The 24,709-nt window shown below is 48.9% G+C and overlaps 4 protein-coding genes across 8 annotated transcripts; all 4 read left to right on the top strand.

Moving 5' to 3' along the window:
* The first annotated feature begins 9,414 nt into the window (after positions 1-9,414).
* LOC121602316 (zinc finger protein 287-like) lies at positions 9,415-10,844 on the top strand. The gene is made up of 2 exons (XM_041931086.1): positions 9,415-9,787; positions 9,856-10,844. Exons 1-2 carry the CDS (start codon positions 9,668-9,670, stop codon positions 10,798-10,800), a joined length of 1,065 nt encoding a protein of 354 aa, XP_041787020.1. The 5' UTR covers positions 9,415-9,667; the 3' UTR covers positions 10,801-10,844.
* A 166-nt stretch (positions 10,845-11,010) lies between these two features.
* LOC121602317 (small VCP/p97-interacting protein-like) lies at positions 11,011-11,704 on the top strand. Its single transcript, XM_041931087.1, has 3 exons — positions 11,011-11,171; positions 11,320-11,487; positions 11,567-11,704. The coding sequence occupies exons 1-3, from the start codon at positions 11,112-11,114 to the stop codon at positions 11,579-11,581; spliced, it is 243 nt and encodes an 80-aa protein (XP_041787021.1). The 5' UTR covers positions 11,011-11,111; the 3' UTR covers positions 11,582-11,704.
* Positions 11,705-11,968: 264 nt separating this feature from the next.
* Positions 11,969-17,857, top strand: LOC121602315 (UTP--glucose-1-phosphate uridylyltransferase-like). 3 transcript variants are annotated; one of them, XM_041931085.1, is made up of 3 exons: positions 11,969-12,220; positions 15,854-16,479; positions 16,559-17,857. In XM_041931085.1, the coding sequence occupies exons 1-3, from the start codon at positions 12,197-12,199 to the stop codon at positions 17,442-17,444; spliced, it is 1,536 nt and encodes a 511-aa protein (XP_041787019.1). In that variant the 5' UTR covers positions 11,969-12,196; the 3' UTR covers positions 17,445-17,857. The 3 variants fall into 3 exon arrangements, with proteins under 3 accessions (XP_041787019.1, XP_041787018.1, XP_041787017.1); XM_041931084.1 differs by lacking the exon at positions 11,969-12,220 and adding an exon at positions 13,026-13,352; XM_041931083.1 differs by lacking the exon at positions 11,969-12,220 and adding an exon at positions 14,797-15,218.
* A 1,008-nt stretch (positions 17,858-18,865) lies between these two features.
* Positions 18,866-24,685, top strand: LOC121602322 (bifunctional 3'-phosphoadenosine 5'-phosphosulfate synthase-like). Of its 3 annotated transcripts, none has more exons than XM_041931094.1 (4): positions 18,866-19,350; positions 22,486-23,968; positions 24,063-24,214; positions 24,290-24,685. In XM_041931094.1, the coding sequence occupies exons 1-4, from the start codon at positions 19,309-19,311 to the stop codon at positions 24,497-24,499; spliced, it is 1,887 nt and encodes a 628-aa protein (XP_041787028.1). In that variant the 5' UTR covers positions 18,866-19,308; the 3' UTR covers positions 24,500-24,685. The 3 variants fall into 3 exon arrangements, with proteins under 3 accessions (XP_041787028.1, XP_041787026.1, XP_041787027.1); XM_041931092.1 differs by lacking the exon at positions 18,866-19,350 and adding an exon at positions 20,252-21,263; XM_041931093.1 differs by lacking the exon at positions 18,866-19,350 and adding an exon at positions 21,794-22,304.
* Positions 24,686-24,709: the final 24 nt, after the last annotated feature.

Genomic DNA, 24,709 nt, shown 5'->3' with positions numbered 1-24,709 from the left:
GGGCGGACATTTTTATTTCCACCTTGCTTGCTGTTTTGCTCTGGAGGAAGAGCGAGCGAGCGACTGTCCAGCGGATTAGGCATTTACACGAAACGACATCGAAAAACGCTTTTTTCCCAGAGATGGCAAAGGGATGGGAAGAAATAGTGGCTTTTCCATTGTTACACACCGTTCCGTCCTGGCGCGCTATTGTGTGGACACTGCATTTTTGGGGACACCGGTTTAGGACACATTCAAGGGGCGTCCTCTGTACTGTACCACACGGCGGCTAACGTTAAGAGGCAACGAAAATGGAAGACTTCATCAGCTTTCCGTAACCAAGGTGTAGAAGGGCTGTGTACATGGTTGTACATGTAAATTGAGCTTCTTCTATTACGTTGCCTAGGAGCGTCGCGTGTCGTCGTCGTCGTCGTCCCGTAAGTCTAGCATAAGATGTCGAACCCTTCACCTGGGACTTCTTCGGGCGGTGGTGTTGTACGGTGTATGTAAAGCTTTACGTAATGTACAGACCGAGCACAAGTCCCTGCTCCGACTTCCATCGACTGTTTGGCCCCTTTGCTTGTGCGTCTATTTCGGAAAATGACAAGAAGAACGACCACAACACCATGTGCACGTGCATATGTGTGTGTGTGTGGCTGTGTGAAAGTCAATTTCCTTCCCGTGTGTACGCGGCATGGTGAAGCGTTAAATTTTTCCATTAAATTAAATTAGAAAAATATTGTCACACCAAAACACGCACCACTCCCGTGTGGTGACTGGAAGGCTCTGGCAGACGGGAGAGTACAGGGTCGGGCAGCAGTGGCCATAGCGACAGCGAGACATTCATTTCTCCCGGAAGGCTTCCAAGAACGCCAACGTCAAGGAATGTCAAGGGAAACGGCTACGTGGCAGTATGTACAGCCAGCCAGCCAGCCAGCCAGCAACATGCGATGGTCCTTTTGCACCGCACCGCCCAACCACCGATGGACCTTCATTCCAATTCATCTGGCGTACAAATTTGTTTATTGATGCGTGATTTTATCCACATCGAGTTTATTGCTTCACCCGCGTGCGGCCCGCGTGGTGGGGTGACGTTGTCTTGGCGCGCACACACACAGCACACACAGCATACCGAGAAACGCGCACGATTCTTGATCGATTGAAATTGATTCAATTAACCTGCCCAGACGTTGGCTTTTTGGCATCGCTTATGATCGGCTCTTGAGCGGGGGGATTGAGTTTTATTGGACGCATCGAATTAAATTCCCATTCGGACACACGACCCTCGGAGGACCGAGGGGGGACTGTTGAAATCAATGAATCGATGGTGTACCCCCCAAACCCCGCACCAACCTCAGCTCTATCTATCGTCTCATCCTTTCTTCCGCAAATCGGTACGATGATTCGACACTTTTGCTTTCCCTGAGCTGAGTTTCTGAGCCCTCTTTTTCTCGGAGAACCTCATCACAAAAGCCATTTCTTAGCAAACAAACGAGGAAGGAGCAAAACCGATTCCCTTCAAAAAATGATAAATCACATCTAGTGGCGATAGAACGAACGGGAGGGGAAAAAGGGTATCAGAGGACGAGGACGAAGTATCTTCTTTTCAAGGAACGGCGGGCTGAGTAACCAATTCGTAGAATAAATAAACATCAAACGAATCTCGTTGTCCTCTTGCCCAGAGCGGCAGATCCTTCTGTGGGCTTGACGCGGGGTTGAAGATGGAAAAGCAAGCAGCATGGGAAAATGGGAAGCCATCCAAAAATGATGATGCTCATTTTTAATGACTGGCAATCTGGTTTCACGCGGGGCTTCACGACGCCTATATTTGGCTTGTTTTCTTCTCTGTTTCTGCCAGCGCGAAATGGGTAAATGAAAATCCCTTTTGGACGAGTCGAAGGGCTCAGACAAATGATCTTTGGTTGGTGGCGCAGTCGGGGAGCGTACAGTTTGGCATAATCCTTTTACACCATAACAAGCGCAGAAACAAAATGCTTCAATCGATACAAAGTATATTGCATTTTGGTGAGTTTCGAAGAGCAAAGGCATTTGATTAGAAAGGACAAACAACAGCTTCTATCGATCGATCGGGAAAACTTTTCCTCCAAAATGGAAAAAAGGACGAGTGATGGTGGTGGAAAGTGTCGAAGGGAGAGAGAGAGAGAGTGATTGGAATTCATCCATCATCGGACAAAAGTTGCTGAGTGCATTGCAGGGCGAAAAGTGTGGATGTGGATAGTCAGCAGCACCAATTTGCACCATTTGCAACTGTGAGTGGTGTGTCTGTTGGCGCAATCGAAAGAAAAGTTTCTCTATTCTCATTAATTATTTGGGCAGATTTTGGCCCCAAAAATTCAATTACACCTTCGTCCTGTGGAAGAAAAAGACTTCTTTTTAGAAGACGCTTTCCTTTCTGTGGTACCACTTTATGCCTTAGTTTAAGAGCGTTAGCAGCTGGCGGTGGTGATGAAAGCACCATATCGTCCCTTTTTTAACCAACTTCCACCCAACAACGTATTCCTTTGGCTGCTGTGGCTGAGGTAAGTGTGTGGTGGTAAGGCAAGTGTATGCTTGGCGTATAATTATGAATTTTTAATTTACAACACACGGTGTGCCGTACACGCTTCTCCGGTAGAGCTTGAGATGATGTTAATCTTGTGCCATGTCCAAAGCATGCGAAGAAGCAGGCCTCTTGGCTGGGGTCCGCACTGCACCTCAAGTGTGTATTACGGAGCAATTCAAAAAAACTGAAACCAACAACACACTTTAGTGTTAGAAGGACAGAATAAACACGGTGCGGCACCGGGCTGAGGAGGTGTCCTGGGAGCAATGAAATAAAAGGTGAATTCTGCTAGAAATAACAATGCGCGAGGGGGGCGGTGGAAGGGGAAAGGAAAGCGAAGGTCTAAGGAAAGCTTCTTACATTTTTCATTGCGGTTCCATTCAGCTGATTGTGCAGTCGCTGCTGCTGCTGCTGGTGTCTCGTTGGCGTTGTCGTCGGTGTTGTCGTTGCGGAATTGTGTACAGATTTTCCGACGAGCTTTTCCTTGGCCGGGCTGCTGCTTTCACTCTCCGGCTCGTCGCCGCACGCACCGCCGGCATTATTCAATCGCTTATACCGTAGTGCTCCGAAGCGCAACATGCTCTTGTAGAATCGGCTTGGTTTCGAAACGGACAAAAATCTCCCAAAAACACACACACACGTATGCACGTAATGCAATGCCAATTTCAATAATTCCGCACTGAAAGGACTCGCGCAAAGGACACTATATTTTCTCGCGCACACAGCCACCACACTTTATTCCACTTTATTTCTGTTTACACACGAGTGCACATTTACGCCACAAGTATCACAGGTAATTATGTGCCATTTAGTTGTTTTTAAAATCTCCGGTTTCTCGAATTTCAAGGATGAAAAGCCGTTGCAAGTAGTATTTATTCCCTTGCACAGTTGTTACATTCACATTCGCACTGTTTCTGCCTGGCACTGTTTTTTTTTTAAGTATTCTTTCCCTTTGCCACAATTTCACTTTACCCGACGATCGGGCGTAACGTTCGTTTGTGGTGGATTTCGCTCTCTCCTGCGAGACGACCACGTGAAACGAACGACGAACGCGTGTCCTTAAAATCCCGACACGCAGGGCAGCTTTCCGTCGTCCGTACGCAACGAGCAACAAATGCGGAATGCTTTGCGTTGGCCGACCTGGAACCGAGCTAGACGCATCGCGCGCGCCAGAAGCAACACATGCACGCGTTCGTCGTGTCGGTTCGGCCGGCATGACGGCCCGCGTATACAGTGCGTCAAACAGAAACAGCGACACTGTTACTTTATTCTAGTTTCGTTCGCATGATGAAGGACGCATAAGAATCTAAATTATTGGTAAGATTTGGAATGCATTTTGAAACTACTTAAAATATTAATTTCACGTAATTTCCTTCCAATACCTGAGCAAGCAAGGATTTTACCAGTACTTCAAAAATAGAAGAAATTGCAAACTGAATTATCGTAATCTTAAAACATTTCATCAGCATTTCATGGAATATTGCTTGCGAAGGTTTTTTTTTGGCACACACTGTCTTAAATGCGGTCGGTGGTTCCGATGGGCCGATGGGTCGGTAAGAACATAAATACGCATGAAACGGAATCCTACTGGAACGATCCGTTCCAGCAGGGAAGGAGGAGAGCAAGGGCTGCTGTCCGCCTGCCGCTGGTGGTTGATTTTATGCTGCGTACGACCTTCCTTGCTCGATGCGAAGGCAACATAAAAGCGAGCAGAGGTAAAGAATGGAAAGAATCCCAAGCGGCGGGACTGCCGAACCCCAGTAACCGAAAGAATGAAAACCCGTACAAAGTGTGTGTGTGTGTGTGTGCAGAGGGAAAGCTGAGCAGTAAAAAAAAAGAAACAAAACGAAATGAAAGAATAGCATGGAGAGAGTTAGTACATCGCTTTCAAGGGGATGGAGAGGCGTTAGTATCATGTTGGAGTAGCAGGACGAGGAGGAGGAGGTGGTGTGGTGTAGTAGCCATAACTTTGCGGAACAGTGTCACATTTCGTTTGCATCGATGCGTCTTTGCATAATGAAATTCACGTTCCAGTAAATCATCCCACAGTGTCCGTATCGATGGGAATTGAAATTGTTAAAATGGATTAAAAGTTTTATAGAGCGGGTCATGTGTGTGCGAGTTTCTTCTAAAAACAGGCAACAACACAAAACATACTAATGTTAGTGCGTTTTAAGCAATGCCTTCGAAGAATAAGGACCGTTTTAAGATTTAAAACGTGAACCTACAAATTTGATTTCTTTAAAAACTGGTTCGGTCCCCTTCACGGTAGCTACATTTCTTCAAAGTGTCCTGATGGGTAGAGTGTAAAAAAGGCCACCATCACCTTATCTGTATGAAGCCTACCCTTCACTGCACACGTGCACAAAGATAAGAAAATATCAACCAAACAGGGTAGCAGGACGGGGCGTCATCTCGGTACCGATAACAGGATTTTTCAGCGTCGCCTTAAAAGGATGCGTGTGTTTCTGTGGTACCCTTTTAGTCATTCCTTTCCCTGCCAGAAGAGCCCACCATCTCGGAGGAAAAGTGCTAAGGTGAGTAATCATTTTATGCTTATTGTTTATCTTTCGATTCCTATTTAACTTCGTGGGCATCTCGTTTTTCCCTTTTCCCCTACAGTTTTTGGTGTAGTCACACTCTCCCTCTTATTGCTTGCGCAAGGGTCCTTTCTATACTCCTCGTGGCAATAAAAAACAGCGTCCTCGTGCCAAATACCGTACAACACACCGCCGGCGGGCACCGAACCAGCGGCCAATGTAATGTTTTCTTTTATGCTTAGTGATAAATTTTATTACACACCAAACAAACGGGTGGCTCAAACAGAAGGAAAAAAGGAAAAATCTCTCACAGATAGAGCCACGACCGTATGCTGGCGCGTTGGGCGGTATTGTAATCCGGTGGATGTACAGGTTGGATGGATTTAAAAAAAAAGATCTCTTGCAGCTTCTGACTCACTTTGGCTCAGCATAGTTTGCTTCCGCCACCGCCGTATCAGCATCGCGCTCGTCCGTGCCATTATCAAAACAAAGCATTATGATTTTCTTCCTTCCCCTGCGCAAAGGAAGGACGGTTGGCCGACTTCCGTAAAAGGGGCTTGGGGAGGGTTTGGATGGTAGGAAGCAAACACACACACAAATTCACTATCAGCGTAAATACAATTTGTTTCGACGGTTGTTCATTGAACCGTGGCAGTACAGACACAGAGAGGGTGGTTTTGGTGTATGAATGGCGGTGTGTTAGTTTTAGATCGCAAGAAAGCATCAGCACCGAAATAATTGCGTCATTTGCATGTTTTTTTGCCGAAATCTTTGTACGGAACCAGTACAGTGTGTAACCATCGTAGCAAGCGTTGGGCCGAATGTGGCTCACGAAATGGGATACATTGTGCGCGGGCTAACGTTTCTTGGGCAAATGCTCAGATTACGATCCATGAATCCGATATGCACAGTCGGTAGCAGCGAGATATGTGCAGCAGTAGGCTTTGCTGTGGTTGTCAAGAACCGTTGCACCGTTGACTCTCTTCCAGCACCATTTCTTGCGCAGCAACTTAACGCTCCTCCCGGCTGCGCTGCATAATTGTTTTGTTGCACGCTCAACCGGCGCACAATCGGTTTCATTTTTCGTGCGAATGGTTGCGGAACGTTTCTCAACGGAAGCACTTGACATCGACACGCTGGACATTTTGTCGCGATAGTTGAATTACCACTCACCCTTTCTTCGCTCCTACCTCTCCCGGTAGCCATTGCACACACACACACTCCTGCTGATCTGTTAAATGATCTTTCCCAGAGGTTATCAAACGGTCAGCGGAAGGACAGTTTTTGTGAGTGACAGCTCTTTTCCCTACTTTCCTGTTTTTTTTTTGTTGTTCGTGCAGTCTGTGTCCGTTGAAGCGTAATGCGGAGTACAGCAACAACAAAAAAAAAGTGCGCCCACCACCATCATCGCGACAAGTGCGCAAGCGATTCTGCATGCGTTGCATCGACGCCGGTGCGCGCACTCTGGTGGTACGCGCCCAGAAGCTTTCGACCGCAGCGGAATGTGAGGTACGCGGGTAACGGATGTTTCGAATCGTACGCCCCAGACGTACGCAACTGGCCCTACGACGCACATTCAAGTGTTTTCTGCTGTTTTGGTAAAACGTTAAAGCCTACCCAAACAGAAAATGTGGCGCACGAGGCGTAGTTGAAGGGGTGGCATCAGTTTTCTACGAACCGGCTGTGTACGCGTACACTGAACTTGCATTCTGGCGAAATATTATGCCCACGTTTCCGGCGAAGACCCTGTGCCCGTTATGGCCCAAAGGGGGTGGTATACTTTGATTCGGGGAAGTGTAAAATTATTAGCGATTTGGCGAGCGAATGCAAACAAAAATGTAAATGATTGTACTATTTTCCCATGAAACGATCGTTGCTGGGAGGTGACGCATTAACGCCACTGTAACACCGTCGAAAAAGTGTATGTTCAACACATGTTTTGCCCGCTCTCGTACAAGGGAACTTATTGCTCTCACCCCTAGCGAGGGTAAAAACACCATCCAACCGAAAGCAATTCGACCCGTCCGTCCAACCTATAAATCTTAATCCACGCGCAGCACAAGCGGCAAAGGCTTTGGTCGGTTCGGATCGTATAAAGGGGGAAAAACCGTCCCCAAACGAAAGGGAAACTAGTGGCGTGGCGCTGCTGCTGAACAAAGAAAAGCCGATGCCGGAAAAACCGCACAAAATGAAAACATGGCGGTGATGTTCGATGGGAAGAAAGTTGGTCTTTTGCGCCGAGCGAGCTCAAGACGTGCTGCCGTAGCGGCTAATGACTACCTTTAGAATTTTGGGACTTTCGGGACGATTTACCGCCTCCGCTCCAGATGGTTTTGGGGGGGGGGGGGGGAGATGTGTTCTGCGTAGAGTTTTCACGCTTTTCTCCCAGGAACGAGGAGAGTCGTTAATGCGCCGCTGTTCCGGTTGCAAGGCCATTCACCTCGCGTGAGGTTTTGTGTGGTGGTTAGTCATTTTGTTTGTACCCTTTTGTGCGGTTTTGTAATAAGTTTACTGTTACTCACAATAGAGTGAGCAAATGGTTGAGCATTGAATAAGTCGCTTTGTTAGCTTATATTGGGGAATACAAAAACGGTTTGCGGATAAAGAATGCGGTAGAATGAATAGATCTCCAAAGACGTACAGTGACTTAAAGCTAGTGATGGGATTGATTTTTTTTCCGTACAAAATTGAAGCTCATCAAACGTTGTTAATCGTAAAAAAGAAGAATTTAAATTCCTTTCTAGCTTCTTCTCTCGTTCCGCTTCTTTCCCATTCACCCTATAATAATATTCAAATCAAAGGGTATAGGATAAAGTTTTCGCACCAAAAGAATGAGCGGCAATCATTGCAGGATTTCCCGAACCCGGCACAAAATTACGCTGCTCGCACGTGACTTTCCATCAACAGGGGGTTGTAAATTATAAGTCCCTGTGTGCAAATATTAGCGTTTGAATGAATGAACGGGCTGTTGCGCACTGCTTCCTGCATCTTTTTCCCCTGTTAGATTCTTTATATTAAATATTATTTAAAGAAGACAACATTTCCATGTAACAGTATCGTACGCAGTATTTCAATCGTCCTGACAAAAGCTCCACCAGTCGCCGGCACCATAGGCATAGGTAATGCTCGCTCTTTAATTTGTGTTCCGGAGCAACCGGTGTGCCGGTCGGCTTGGAGGACAAAAAATAGGATGGAATTAATGCCCTTTTCCGTGTGCTTCTCTCACCCGGGTAAAAAGTGAGTCGTCAAGTTCAAGAGGATCCTCCATCGGTCGAAGTATTACAAGTTCATCAACCGTGTACAAAGGGGAGAGAGAGACACACACACATCGTTTGCCACAATAATAAATGCCGACGCTATGCTTTTGCGTGGTTTTATATTTCCATTCCGGAGGACTCGTCACACCACCAACGAAAGTTTACAGCTGAATGAAAGTTAAGTAGTGTGTTGTGTGTCTGTTTGATAATCTCCTAGACCCTCGTTATGCACCTTAAATAAGGATTAAGGTGGTGTCCCTGTGCCGCGCGCGGTATGGCTCGCATGCGGTCGGTCGGGCGGTCGTTATTAGGAGATTATGCTACCAATATGTACCCACACACAGACACACATGTACAATGGCAACTCGTGTCAACTCACTGTTCGTGTCCGTTTTCGAACCTTGGCAACGCATATCCCACGCTGTTGCCGGCGTCCGGGAGTACATGGGTAAAGCGGCACGACGGTACAACAAAAGTGCCGCCTTGAACGGAAGCACACGCTACGTGGGTTTTGTGGCGGTAGTTGTAAAGGTAGCGCTGAGCTGATCTCTTTCGTCGCTGTCTTTTCCCTTCCCATTTGTATGCAGATGTCGATCGGGTTCGATGCGTTTCGAATGAAAGTGTGTCCTGCTGTGACTTTATTAGGATTAAGGCTCAGACAGGCAGATAGGTTTAGTTAAATGAGCCTGATACATAGAGCAGTGTTTGGAAGGGAAGACAAGCAAAGAATTTCATTTAATTTTCAAGAAGCAACTAGGAGCTTCATACTTTATCGTTGTAGTATATGATGAAATACTACAACTACGCTAAGCAAACGTTCTTTTAAACCCAACATTGCTCATCACGTGTTGCAAATGTTGTTGATTTCATAGAATCCCAAACATACTTATCGTCATTGTAAGTTAAGCATGCATTTTGTAACATTCTAAGCTTGTAAACAGTATATTTAACATTTGAAGTAAGTCCATAACAGTCTAAATAAAAAAAAAGTATTCATAACAATTCAAAAATTTATTTTGAATCAGCTGCAAATTGATTGTGTCCCAAATGCGCCAAACGGTTGATCGATTCATCGATTTGTGTTCAAATTTCGTCGTGTCTTTGTACAGAACTAAACTACAGGGTGTATCCGCACGAGGGCGCGATGACAGCTGTGGGATTTGTTTGTTATTGTCGTACAAAAAAGGGGAAAACGCACAGAGATGGGTTTTGGGCTGTTGAAACTGAAGAAAAGTTGGAAAACAATGCTATAGATATTAAGAACAATTGTAGTTTTTTTTTTGCACTATATCAACACCAGTAGAACCAGTCCAAAGAAAGGTTATGAAATGGATAATTTTACATCAGCACAAAGCGCACCCAACATTTGTCGTGGGTGTGGAGGCCAGAATGCGATAAAACCACTCTCCGTGTATGGAAATGTGTTTAAGTGGTGCACTTCTATCAATGTACGTAATTGCTGTTTTGTGTAGAGGCGTTTGGTAGTGACTTTAATACATAACCTTTCTCATTTTAGGTCTCCAGCTCCGATGGCCTACCCACCCGAATATGCAATCGATGCTGGGAGATGTTAACGATATCGTACGAATTCAAAGTGATATGCACGCGCACTGACCGACAATGGCGAACGATGAACAACAGCGAAATTCTGATAGAGAGTTTTCCAGTGTTAGAAAATGCTGTGCCAGATGATGATGAGCCTTTTGAGATAGTAGACGATGTGCAGTTAGAAGAAGTGGTGGAAGAAACAATGTTGCCCGGTACTCCGAAAGAGCCTTTCGATTGTTTGTACAAAACCATACCGGAGATAGCCGAGGGCATTGCAATAGAGGTAGAGGAAACGAAAGAAGGTGAATTGTTTAAATCGGAGGACTTGTCGAACGTAGAAAGCTATTCACTGCCAGAACATGAAACTTTACTGTCAAAGAGTGATGATTGCAATCAAGTAATCGACCAGGACGCCCGGGAAGAAGTTAAAGAGTTTGTGCTCGAAGACACGGTAGAATATCTGGAGGATACTGGCAAGGAAATGAGTCCGGCACATGAAAACTCTCCGGAAACGCACAACGAGGATGTATCGATTGAAGTCATCAAAAGTGAACCGAAATTGCCCACCTCGCGCTCGGTGCGGCATTCTTGCCCGGACTGTGGCAAGCAATTCTCGTCCAGAACCAACGTGGTTCGGCACCAGCATTCACACAGAGACTCAAAACCGTACCAATGCGACATCTGCAAGAAAGAGTTCACGCAAAGCGGTACGCTGAAAACGCACCGATACTCCCACTTCGACATAAAACCGTTCGTGTGTAACGTGTGCGGCAAACGATTTACGCAGAGTAAATCAGTGAAACTTCACCTTCGTTGCCATACCGGTGAAAAGCCATACGCTTGTGATATGTGTAGTGCGGCATTCCGGCAGAAAAATGGACTGCAAAGGCACATGAAGGTGCACGCACGGTGAGAGAAGGTGCAGAATAGGGGATGAGCTTAATTTATTTGCGATTATTTACGACCACAAGATTAGTTACGAAGAGATCAAATAAATTATTAACGTACAAACGAATTCTCTATATAATTCGTCTTTCGACGTCCGTCGGGAAAGAAATGTCCTTTGATTTTCGAGATCGCTGCAGCGCACTAGACGTGAAGTAGTCGATCCAGCAGTGTAGCTCTGCGTGGAAAAAGTGCCATTATTGTTTTGTTTACCTTTTTCGACAAAGAGACAACGAAAGCCTACAAGTGTTTCGTGACTTTGTTGCAAAGATTTCCGCAATGGGATTGTGCTCTTCGTGTTTTCGTGGATCTACCGAGGAATTGCTTACACCCGATGTAGTAAGTGTGCTATACGGTACAAGTATTCGGTACCCGCTCTGTACGAAGGAAAATCGTCCCAGCAGCGCAACATACTCCAAATGTCCAAATGTGAAAGCTACGTTGCCATAGTTTCTAATGTTTGTCTAATGCTTTCCATCCCCAAAAGGAGGTACGACGTCAGCAGCAGCGTGAAGCGGCGGAACGGCGACGAATAGAGCAGGAATCGCGTGGCATCAAGGATATGGATAAAGTTCGCCGCCAGCAGCAACGAGCGATGGAGCAAGAACGCCGTGAGCAAGAGGCCAGTCGGATGGGAGGACAACCTACCTTGAAGGTACAATCAGGTCGAAATGAGTCATTCGGTTATTTTGAAGTATGACTGGTTGATGAATCAATTTCACTCTTACTTTCAGTGGCAACAAGATTAAACACTTTCTGGAACGTTAATCCTATGAGATTGGAAATTGAACAAAAAGAACCAATTTTAAATTTTCTGCCTGTTGTTATCCTGTGTGTGCGCGTATCAGTACCGTGTATTTATGCTTTGTACTTTAATAAACGATAAAAAGTGAACCGAAGCCTTCCTCTAAACGCTGTTGAGAAATATGCTTCCAGCTAATTCCAGTCCGATAAAACGAACGGAACAGCCCTCCCTCAGCGGTATTCCGGTGTTGGGTTTGTGCGCGCCTGAAAGTTGACACCATGTATCGTGCTCGCGTACTGACTTGACACCCTCTGTCTCTGCTGCACTGGGAGCTGTCAAATTTGTTTTAGTTCCCCAGTTTTCGTCATTGTTTGTGTGGGCGCGAGCTATCGAAGAATCGGCAGCAAGTGGTCCGTAATTCGCTGGTCGCATTTCGAGGAGTCAAGAGTTTTGCTGGCAGAGATTCGGACCTCTAGCCCGCAGCCGGTGAAGGTTCAGTGAATTGTTGCCGCAAATAGCGCGTGCCGACTGTGTTGCAGTTGTATTCGCCAGAAGGGCGGAAGTGATTCGATACCCGGTACTACTGCCCGGTGTGAGCCCTAGTGACAAACCGCTGAAAATGCTGAATATTCCCAACGAAAAGGTAAGTTGATAAGATAAGCCATCACCTGATGTTCGCAAGAGTGACATTGATGGGATGCTTGCCGCTGGATGGAGCTTTTGGGCGTAATTTGCATCCAAACAGTTAGCTGTTGAAGCTAGCACAGATCGTAGCAGCCAGTTCGGTAACCTTGATCGACCTTGGCCGTCAACGTAAGTACAGCTAGCCACCCGGGATCGGTTGCAATCTTCACAGCTGAATAGAATGCTATAAATCGCTTCATAAATTGTGCAGCCGGAAAAGCAAACAAAACAAATAAACAGTTTGAGAGTTGCATTCCTCACTCCCCCGAAGGTACCGTACGACCTGCTGCCCGCCCGTCCGGCCCCGCTTTCATTCAAAAGCATTTACAGCCCGGTACGAATATTGTGTGCATGTGTTTGCATAACACTCTAAGCCTCCATCAAGCCAAATAATGGCGTACTTGTTCTTTTGGTTCGTCTTTCCTTGCGCTGGTGTGCAGTTAATCACACTCGAAATAATCAATCCATCCGATACAACACTCTCCGTCTGTGACCCTCCCTGTGCGCGGGTGTCGTATCATTCCGCGTGCCAAAGATTAGCAGATTACAGTGACGACCACATTCGCAAGCTATCTGTAAAGTTGCTCAGCTATTTACACACATGAGGGTAGCGGGGTCCCGCTTCCCCAGTTCCCGATCTATCCGTTTTGCGAGCGGAAGGGACGGGGAGCGGAAAGGCACAACGACAATGATTAGAGAGGGCAAAAGCGTTTGCAGCACGATGATGCGCGTTATCATTCTCTCAAAAACCGTATCGCTGGTCGTACACACATGTACGTACGTACCGCGGGGCCCCTGGGGCAGGGCTGTAAGCGGGTTCCGACCTTACTGGAGGTTGCCACACACGGGCCCACTTCAGTCCCATACGGGTCGACGAAGAGGCCACACGCCGCTCCACCACCAGAACAGTTTTCCATCATTCGACGGGGGCGACCGAACTGCCGTTCCGTTTTGAACCATTTTTCGGACCGTTGTTTTTGTTGTGGCAGTTAGTACCGTGCGGCCAGATAAACGGGCAGCTAATTGTGAAACAGTGTGACACATTCAATCCGCGGTACAGAATGACCGGTGCCATCGATTTGCTGCTGAGCGTAAGTGACCAACCACACACACACACACACACAGTCAGCGGTGGATCGTGTGAAGATCACATCAACGCGACCCTCACCACCGTCATCGTGCCTTCTCATTGCGGCGCAAATTGACAAAACACATTGGCGCCACGACTAAGTTGTGTTCCCGCGTTCCACCAGCGGACGACCTCTGCCACGGCTAACGACAATGCTTTCCCGATGATGCTGGCAGAGGCTCCGTTGAAGAACAAATGAAAGTCAAACGGCAATGAGGAGCAAAGAGGGCCTGTGAGATAAGGGAAGAACTTACCATATTCTCCCAACACCACTACCACCACCACCACCACCGTTACCGCGCTGGGATGGCTAATCTTTTCCGCCAAGCCAATGTGCGCGATCTTTCAAATTTTCGTACAGTTTCGTGTCGATAAACTGAAACAAGGGCACGCGTTGTGTTGGGGAAGTAATACTATCCCGAATCCGGCCATGAATTCGATAGGGCGCATGTCGCATGATCGTTTGATCAGGTGTGTGTTGTGTGTTTCGGTAGAAAAACGTTCTGTAAAAATACGTTTACGGCCCATTCAAAACGAGCTGTTAAAACATCTCTATCGCTGCAATCAGTGTGTGGCTAGAGATATCGCCGATGAGATGACTGGCTCGCGAGACGCTTTGGAGTGGATCCGTGGTTAGTTACGTTTGCATGAAGTAAATTACAACGGTCCGCACGAATAATGCACGATCATCATCGTGGCGTAGTGACGATCACGTTCCAGTGGAGGGGTCGCTGTGTAGGTTCGTTATTACCTTTTACCTTTCTAGCACGCAATGTACTGTAATTGTTGATCCGTAATAAGGAAGATGCTTTACAACCGTCTGTTTTATAGCAACGATGTGATAATCTTATCGTAGTGACAATATTTTTTACCAACTCGAACCACTTTACAGCGCACCATAAACAGAAAAGGGCCGTCGTTGTTGGGTCTGATGATATCGATCCGTGTGGTCAGAAGCAGAATAAAAACGCGTGACACTGTTTGTCCTTGTCCTTGGCTCGGCTCGGGGAAGAGGGATCAAGTTTTGTCTGCTCTCTGGTGCTGGTGGTAGCCACCCAAAATTCTTAAAACAGGTCTGGCTGGCCTGTGGCACACGAAACTGCCCTGTAGAACACATCAATCATTGGCATGATTAGACAGATTGAATAATGTTCTAGATCCACAGACACACAGGCCACTTTCTGTGTGGCGATTGTCCGTCCAGAATTTGCAACGTTGTTGGGTTAGGTTAAGAATGGAAAGGCGATATCTCATCCAGTTTTGAAAGGGGCTTGTTTTTAAATGAATGAAGTTTGGGCATAGAAAAGCACAAGCTAATTGCGAACAAAAAAGAAAAAGAAGGAGGGAGTGGTATGCCCGGTGTCTATAAAACCAACCCCGCAGGGGCTATCATCACGTCAGTTATCGTTAGATGATCGTGTGCACACAGACCCCACAGACCGTCGCTGCATATCGTTTGTCTGCGCGCAGTCGGTTGCATTCGGTTTTTTGTTAAGCACTCAGAAGCAAGAAGTTGAGCTCGCTCCGGAACAATAGCGTGTTGTGGCACGAGTGAGTTCCCACGGGTTTCACATTCAAGAACGCTGGCGTGTCGTAACCTCTCCGGGCGGAAACGTCGAGAAGTTCAAACGACGACAGAACGGAACCATCATCATCCTCATCATCGACCGAGTGGCAGCTGGTAGTGGTGATGCTGGGGCTACAGAATTCGTGCATCGTGCTCAACGCCAAGGCAGTCAACAGTGATGGCGGCGGTGGTGGTGGCGTGGCCGATGGGGGAAAAGTGCATTTTAAAATGCTCAATCCATGTGCCGACATTGGGCAGCAGGTTCGTTGCGTTGTAACGCGCGATCGCGGATAAGCGGGAACGTGTCGAGAGAGTGTGTGCGATGGAAAGAGAGAGATTTGTTTATTTACTACCAACAACCGTGCACAATTATGCTAAGGTCTTTTCTGACCTCGACACACGCGTGTGGGTCCGTGAAATGAGTTGAGCAAAACTGTGGCGCGAAATGATTGCTTCTTAATTTCAATGTTAAGCGCAGTTCTAATGGTGTTTAAACGGGTTTGCATTGCGATCTGACACGATCGTGTGCGTATGTGATCGGCAGAAAGATTAACTGCGATCAGTTGTTTGTGTGTTTGTTCGTGTGTGTGTGTGTGTGTGTGTGTCGTTAAATGTAGAAACACGTGATGATCGGTTTGGTTCCATTCCGGATCACCGGACACAGTTTAGTAATGGCTGGCCTATTAGGCGTTCCCAAGGTCAGGCGGAACGTGTTGTTGTGTCGTAGTCAAAATAGGAATAATTGCTTTGATAATGTCGCGCGCATCATGTCACAACACTGCTCATCCTTCATTACACCTTACTGTTGTTATTGTGATCACATTTGTACGATAATAAGCAACTGATGGGGTTTTTTTTGTTATCTCTTCTCCACCACCGGTCATTGACTTTTGTAGGTGCGCGGCCACCAGCGCATACCGTCGGACACGAAAGAGTTCCACGAAGCGACGAAGCGCGATGCCCTGATGCGCCTCAAGAAGGACCTGGACCATCTGCTGGAAACGGTCGAGGAGTCGCGCAAAACCGGCGTGCAGAAGGAGATGTGCGGGTTCGAGGCACTGTACCACCGGTTCCTGCAAGAGGATGGTCCGTCGGTCGAGTGGGATCGCATCGAGAAGCTGCCGGAGGAGGCGGTGAAGGACTACTCCACGCTGAAATTGCCCCAGGAGGCGCACATTCGCGACATGCTGGACAAGCTGGTCGTGGTGAAGCTGAACGGTGGTCTCGGCACGTCCATGGGATGCCACGGGCCGAAGAGTGTGATTCCGGTGCGCAACGATCTCACCTTTCTCGACATGACCGTGCAGCAGATCGAGTTTCTGAACAAAAAGTACAACGCCAACGTGCCGCTGGTGCTGATGAACTCGTTCAACACCGACGTCGACACGGAGAAGGTGATCCGCAAGTACAAGGGCTTCCAGGTGCAGATCTACACATTTAACCAAAGCTGCTATCCCCGCATCAGCCGGGACTCGCTGTTGCCGATTGCGAAGGATTTTGACATCGAGAATGATATTGAGGCGTAAGTGGGAGAGACGGACGGAGACGATGAATGTGGCGGGGCATGGTTGTTCATTCGATGTGTGGTTCTCTTCCTACAGATGGTACCCACCTGGTCACGGTGATTTCTACCAGTCGTTCCAGAACTCGGGACTGCTGCGAAAGTTCCTCGAGGAGGGGCGCGAGTACTGCTTCCTGTCCAACATCGACAATCTGGGCGCAACGGTCGACATCAAGATACTGAACCGGCTCATCGGCGACGACCGGCAGGGCGATAAGCCGATCGAGTTCGTGATGGAGGTGACGGATAAGACGCGTGCCGACGTGAAGGGCGGTACGCTGATCCACTACGAGAACAAGCTGCGCCTGCTGGAGATTGCCCAGGTGCCGAAGGAGCACGTGGACGACTTCAAGTCGGTGAAGACGTTCAAGTTCTTCAACACCAACAACATCTGGGCCCGGCTGGAGTCGATCGAGCGGGTACTGAACGCGAAGACAATGAACATGGAGATCATCGTGAACAACAAAACGCTCGACAATGGCATTCGCGTGATCCAGCTCGAGACGGCCGTCGGTGCGGCGATGAAGTGTTTCGACGGTGGTATCGGCATCAATGTGCCGCGATCGCGCTTCTTGCCGGTGAAGAAAACGTCCGACCTGCTGCTTGTCATGTCCAACCTGTACAGCCTGAAGTACGGCTCGCTGGTGATGTCCCCGCAGCGCATGTTCCCCACCACCCCGCTGGTGAAGCTGGGCGACAATCATTTCAGCAAGGTGAAGGAATTCCTCAGCCGCTTTGCCAATATACCCGACCTGATCGAGCTGGACCATCTGACCGTGTCGGGCGACGTGACGTTCGGGCGGGGGGTGTCGTTGCGTGGCACGGTCATCATCATCGCTAACCATGGCGACCGTATCGATATTCCGGCCGGTGCAATCCTCGAGAACAAGATCGTGTCCGGCAACATGCGCATTCTGGATCATTAAGGAAAGGATCGAGATCGAGCGAAGGAGAGGAGATGAGGAAAGTGCACAAGCATCATGGATAAAAGACAGGCCAGTTGGACGATACTCAGGAGCGATACAAGCGCAAAGTGTGTGAAACATGCGATAAACATTATCTTAAATCGGTTGGGAAAGCGGTAGATTGTAGTTCTGGAAGAAAGCAATACACGTAACGTTATGCAAGAAAACAGTTTTCAAAAAGACGGATACGAAGCTCTCATGTGGGTTTGGTTGACTAATGTAGCACAAGTTTTTGAGAGTTGAAAACAGATGTGGATGTGTGTGTGTTTTTGAAGGGTTTAATTATCGTTATCATCGAGAAAGAGAGCCTACCCGAGCGGGGGAGTCTTTTCGTTTAATGGTTGTTTGAATAAAAAAATTACCACACCATTGAACGCTTGGCTGTTTTGTTTGGAGATAGTTTGCAGTGCGATGTGCAGGGTCTTCTTCTTCTTCTATTTGGCGTAACGTCCTACGCGGACATGCCGGCCTATACTGATTCAAGACTGAATTCATTACCACGTAGCCGGATAGTCAATCCTTGCTACGGGGGGACGGTCCATTCTGGGCTTGAACCCATGACGGACATATTATTGAGTCGTTCGAGTTGACGACTGTGCCACGGGACCGTCCCACGGATGAGCAGGGTCTTATAAAGCTTATCGTAATTGCGATTTTTATAAAAGAAAATTGAACCATTCACTGTAGGACAATTTTTATTCCAGATGCCGAACAAAAATTCCCAGGTGACAACTGTTCTACATTTTTAGCTTAAACTCCTCGTGAACAGCTCGATTTAACCCATTGCCTCATATAAACGCTTGAAAACATAGATGTGTGAGTGAACAACGATGTGTTGAAGCGTTGAAGTTAATGTCAGAACTTCGGTAGAAGCCGGACAAACAAGAAGCTTGCCGTTTTGTCCTCAGTGTACAACAACCAAAACCTTGAGTAAGAATAAATAAACGATCTATCTAGGAGTATCAGAATAGCGGTGAAACGCATGGACCAAGAAAACAACATGAAAAGTGTTTTATAATAAACTTTTTGTTTGGTATGGATTGAAGAGTACGAATTTTTTGTTTTGGGTCGGTAGCTTGTGCACAACGTGATGACAATTCTCAAAATGGCACCAGAAAAAACGCTTCACTCTGACGTTTCAACTGTTATAATAAGCTTAAACTCTGCAATATCGCTTGCTCTTTAAGCCAGTTTTAAGCCTGCTCTTTAAGCTTGTAGGAACTCGAAAAAGGCTAACAATCTGCTCGAAAATGTCACTTGGGTTGCTTCGTTCAAACTTCTCGAACTCGGCTGGCTCAGTCGAGCAAACTCGATCGTTGCGGGTAAACGTCAAAATCCGCGCACTGGGAACTGCTTTCCCGCCGGCTGACAGTTTGTTGTTTACAATAAAACACCCGTTGTTTACAAAATTCCATCGGCCGAGGGGTTTAGTTTTTGGGTCCGGCTTAGCTACTTTTTTCCCGCTTCACGTCACCCATAAAGTACCGGTGTGCAGTGTGGCCTACAAATGATTGAAAGCAGACGTTGAACGTACGCACCCATCTTCCCTCCCCTGTTCCTGTGTTCATTTGCTACCGGCGGTGGTAGTGGCACCGGAGAATATCCCTCGGCGAGTGTGCTAGCAGCAGGGTTGAAGCGGTTCCTCTCATAGAGGGTAATTGTACGTTCCTACGGTACGGTAGCTAGTAATCAGCTAGATTGTGTTCGACAGTGCTGACACGGCAGTACGCGTGTAGTGTGACAAACGTGTGAGGCGAAAGCAAACGAAGGAATTCCGTGCACGAAAGGTGGAAGCAGTAGGCCGCAGCTCCAGCAGCACCACATCATGAGCGGGGAACCGGAAAAGGCGACGAAGAAGCAGAAGACGGTAAGAAGAAGCAGGCATAGTTCTACTTTGATAACATCGTGTTGCCATTCCCCTGTTTCAGCTAGCTTTATCCAAACTCTTAAAACTAGCCCCGGGCGCTTTAACCCCCGGAGCACTAGGAAAACTAAGCACGTTAGGGTTGGGGTTAGTTGTAGTGAAATAACGATCGTGCCTCTTCAACGCACGAATGAAGGCACGTGATGAATGTTCCGTTTTGGGAAATGGGCCTCGCCTCAATTGTGATTTGGGAAGATGATAATTGGGTCATTCAATATTCACACAACATATGGTAGACCGGTTGAACTTCTCGTGCCATATGGAATGGTAATCAGCGTGCCGCTAGAATGGCTAGAGTGGGGCGGCGAAATGTGTGTACATGTTGATAAGAAATTGTCCAACATTATCGCACAATAACAATGGACATTGTAATGAGCTTCATTTGAACGATACTCGAAGTCTCGCCGCCGCCGCTGCTGGAACATTTTGCTTTGAAACATAAATTGGCAGCACATCAATGCTTACGGGTGCAAAAGTGGAATGGAAAGACGATCAGTGCTAGGGTTGCAACCGGTTGTTAATTATCACGCCACACACCCCGACCACTTCGCCCTACTCTCCCCCGCACCAACAACAGTGTGCAGTGTGGCTTACTATTGACCCACGCCCTCTCCCCCACTCCCTCCGCATTGGAAAGAGGAACCACACTTCCAAAGGGTCATCAAGCGTACAAATTGCGTTGACTAAGCACGCCGAAGCACGGCCAAACGGTACCGCGATACGATAATTGAAATAACTCTCATACATGGTTAGGCGCACCATCCCTCTCCATCCGGCGCAGGGGCAGGCGCAAAGCTTGCACGACTTTATCGCAACGGAGAGCCAGTCGAGCCAGACGCAGCCCGCACTGCCGTGAGCGTGTGTGAGAGCGCGAGCGCGCGTGCGCCCGCGCGTTAGAGAGCTTTGGACACAGCGGCGCGCTTAAAGGGGAAAGGGTCGTAGTCGGCGGCGGCGGCGGCACTGCGAATGGTGCGTTTTCATAAATACGCCTGGACGATTGTATGCGCTGTTCATTTCGCGCAAATCGTTCGATACAGTGGTGGCGGGTTGATCGTACGCTCTGCCACGTGTCGAACAGAAGAAAAACACCCTATTAAAAGTGTGTGCTTTCCGTTTGTTTGTTTATTCAAGGTGATTAAGTGAAAAAGAGTAAAAACGGTTATCCCGAAAGGTGTAATTTCCCTATTGGACGTTTTCCAGCGACTTCGCCTCAGTCTGGAACGCTCTAGGCACAACAAAACACACAGAAAAACCGGGTAAAACCGTAGGCATCCCTTGTTGTCCCTACCATCCCCTTGCCTGGGTGTTCGTTCGACACTGATCGTGATCGTGCGGTGGTTTGTGTTGTTCGAAACTTTCTCTCCGGGGCAATACTCCGCTACCACCGTTCGACAACAAACTATAAGAGCGACGATCTTCCCCGACCGGTGCTGCATAATCGTCGCAAAAACGGGTACCATCGGACGGGCTCACAGCCTCACACAGCTTCACTGTTGATCGGTCGAGCGTTGCGTGTGGACCGTGTGTGTGTGTGAGTGTGTGCAGTGGCGCTCGTTTGGATCGTTAAATTCTAACAGTTAGACATTCACCGTGTGCTGTGAAGGCGTGAAAGTGCACCACAATAAGATAAGCAGTGAAAGAGAGCATCGTTGCTCTTCGGATATTATCGAAAACGAGTAGAAATCGTGCAAAGCAGCAGAATGTTTGTAAAGCGAAGAAAAGTGGCCAACTTTAATAATAACTCCTTTCTCGGCAACTCCAATTACGAGAATGGTGGAGATGCGGGCAAGATTGCGGCTGCCGCGAAGACGCGCTGCGGCAAGCACAAGGACTGTGCCGGTAACGTTTCTCCCGAGGTAAGAAGAGTGTCTGTGCCCCTTACTGTGACACGGGGTGACGGGTTACGAAAGCGTTAACTAACAATAATAATGATAGGTAAGCAGCAGCCGAACCCTGTCCGCCGTCGAGTGCTTTGGACAAAAGAGCAACATCCACAAAAAAGTATGAATAAATAATGAGGTCCCAGCATAATCCCCAGAGGCTGCTGGTGGAGTAGGGCGACAACGGGACAGTAAAAACTTTCACTTACTTTCTGGCGATCTCATCGATTGCCGTTTCCATGTTTCCATGTTCCCAAAGGTTGCTGCGTTCGTTGGGCTTTCGGAGCAGACGTCAATCGCTGTGGTTTGGCGCCTCTTGAGAGCGCGAACTTTCTGGCGAACATTTGCTTGCTCTGCACCGTTGCGCAGGCCGCAGGTTTGTTGCCGTGTTTGCCGTGGTACGTTTGGCGGTTGGCGCAGTCTGCCTCAAATGCGGCAGTCCAATGGTGATGTTGTTGTTGTTGTGGTCGATTCGATGAGTGAGTTATGTAAGGGCCCCGCTGTTCGCACTCGGTTGGCCAATGAAATTTGATGCAGAAGGAAGCAATGGTCGAGTAGGCCTCGCCACTACTTTTACACGATGGGGCGATGCCGTTATGATGTGGCGTTTATTAAACATTGGAAAAGCTTGTGCGGCGTGTGACGCGGCGGGAAAATATCGAGCGCTTGTAGTAGTGGTAGGCTAGTACACCACAAAGCAAACCAAAATGGCTCCATTAGCCTTGGTTGCTAAAATAGATAGTCGTCGCCTCCAGGTTCTCGCATACCACGAACCACAAAGCGCGACACACGGTTAATGAACACGATCCCATTGCACTGAAGTCGCTTTACTGCAGGCAAAATAAATAACTTATCTGTGTTAGCTTATTATCGTTCATGCCGTGCGGTATCCGTCATGTACTTAAGTGTCGTGGGGCGAACATTCTCCCGTCATTCGGTGGTAGTTGTTCGTCGGTTCAGCGTTATTCCCGACCGTACACGATGCAGCAGCAGCAGCAGCAGCAACAGCAGGAAGAGGTACTATCTATCTCATCGTGATCGTACGAACAACCGCTGGCCATAGAACCTTGAGCTGTAGAGCACGCGCGCGCGTGTGTGTTTCGTCTCTCGAAAGCCATTTGTTTGTTCTTCCGCTTGCGTACTTGCGTAGTGCACTAATGAATGATCTGCTTTCTTTCTTTCTGTATCTGCTCCACAGTGCCTGCAGGTGGCGACGAACGTGACCGAGCAGAAGCACAACGTGTCACGGGAGGTGCGCGGCCAGAACCTTGGGCTGTGCAGGGGCTTCCGCGGCTGCACCGTCTGGCTGACGGGGCTGAGCGGCGCGGGCAAGACGTCGATCGCGTTCGAGCTGGAAGCGTACCTCGTGTCGAAGGGCATCCCGGCGTACGGGCTCGACGGGGACAACATCCGCACCGGGCTGAACAAAAACCTCGGCTTCTCGCAGGTCGACCGGGAGGAAAACATTCGCCGCGTGGCCGAGGTGGCGAAGCTGTTCGCCGACAGTGGCGTCGTGTCGATCTGCAGCTTCGTGTCGCCGTTCGCGGAGGATCGCGAGATGGCGCGCAAGATCCACAAGGATGCGGATTTGAAGTTTTTCGAGATCTACATCGACACGCCGCTGGAGGTGTGCGAGACGCGCGACACCAAGGGCCTGTACAAGAAGGCGCGCCAGGGCGTGATCCAGGGCTTTACGGGCGTGACGCAGGCGTACGAGGCGCCGGACGCACCGGATCTGCGCGTCAGCACGGAGGGCATGACGGTGCGCGAGTCCACGCTGAAGCTGATCAAGCTGCTGGAGAGCGAAGCGATCATACCGAAGTTCCTGAAGGAGGACGAACCGCTGCCGGAGCTGTTTGTGGCGGAAAGCCTCAAGGCGGCGCTGGAGGCGGAAGCGAAAACGCTGCCCGCGCTGGCGCTCACCGAGGTGGAGCTGCAGTGGCTCCAGATACTGGCCGAGGGGTGGGCCTACCCGCTGAAGGGGTTCATGCGCGAACAGGAGTACCTGCAGGCGCTGCACTTCAACTGTCTGCTGAACGAGGACGAAACGCTGCGCGTCAATCAGTCCGTCCCGATAGTGCTGTCCGCGACCGAGGCCGATAAGCAGCGGCTCGAGGGGGTCAGTGCACTTGCGCTGCAGTACGGCGGGCGCACGGTGGCGGTGTTGCGCAAGCCCGAGTTCTACTACCAGCGCAAGGAGGAGCGGTGCGCCCGGCAGTTCGGCACGAGCAATCGGGCCCATCCGTACATCAAGATGATCTACGAGTCGGGCGACTATCTGGTGGGGGGCGAGATCGAGGCACTGGAGCGCATCCAGTGGAACGACGGGCTGGACGCTTATCGGCTGACGCCGAACGAGCTGCGGCAAAGGTTCCGCGAGATCAAGGCGGACGCCGTGTTTGCCTTCCAGCTGCGCAATCCGATCCACAATGGGCACGCGCTGCTGATGAGCGACTGCCGGCGGCAGCTGCTCGAGCGCGGCTACAAGAACCCGGTGCTGCTGCTGCACCCGCTCGGTGGGTGGACGAAGGACGACGATGTGCCGCTGCCGGTGCGCATGGCCCAACACCAGGCGGTGCTGGATTCGGGCGTGCTCGATCGCGACCACACCGTGCTGGCCATCTTCCCGTCGCCCATGATGTATGCCGGCCCGACGGAGGTGCAATGGCATGCGAAGGCTCGTAAGTACTAAGACTGCAGCTTAGACGGAAGAGCGTCTTTCTCGACATTGATGGGTTTTTGTTTGTTGTGCTTGTTTGTGACGCATTGACACAGGAATGAATGCCGGTGCTAATCACTACATTGTTGGGCGCGATCCGGCCGGTATGCCGCACCCGGACAAGGACCTTTACCCCGATGGCAATCTGTACGACGGAACGCACGGTTCGCGTGTGCTCAAGATGGCCCCCGGATTGGACAACATAGAGGTAATTGGGGTGGGGTGTAATACCATTTTCCCACACTTCTTTTTCTTTAACACGACGCCCCTTTCTTCGCAACAGATTCTTCCCTTCCGTGTGGCCGCTTACGATAAGTCGTGCTCGCAGATGGCGTTCTTCGATCCGGCACGCAAGCAGGACTTCGATTTCATCTCCGGCACCCGAATGCGCACGCTGGCCCGCAACGGCGAGAATCCGCCCAACGGGTTCATGGAGCCGAAAGCGTGGCAGATTTTGGCCGAGTACTATCAGTCGCTGCAAAAGCCGCAGTAGTCGTCCCCGCAGTCGACGGTTTTACTTTTCTCATTTTAAACCGCTGTTTATGTTACGATTATGTTTTATGTTTTTTTTATGTACACCCGCAACCCCTTCGCTTTGCAAAAGCATCGAAGCATTTTGAGCATACCATTGTGGTAGGCAGTAATAAACGGCCCCGTATCGGTACGGTACGGGGCAAAACGATTGGCAGTGAACGACCCAAGG

The sequence above is a fragment of the Anopheles merus genome, unplaced genomic scaffold (assembly GCF_017562075.2).
Source record: "Anopheles merus strain MAF unplaced genomic scaffold, AmerM5.1 LNR4000409, whole genome shotgun sequence".
Lineage (NCBI taxonomy): Eukaryota > Metazoa > Arthropoda > Insecta > Diptera > Culicidae > Anopheles > Anopheles merus.
The sequence above is the reverse complement of the archived record's forward strand: the minus strand, read 5'-3'. Positions and strand labels throughout refer to the sequence as shown.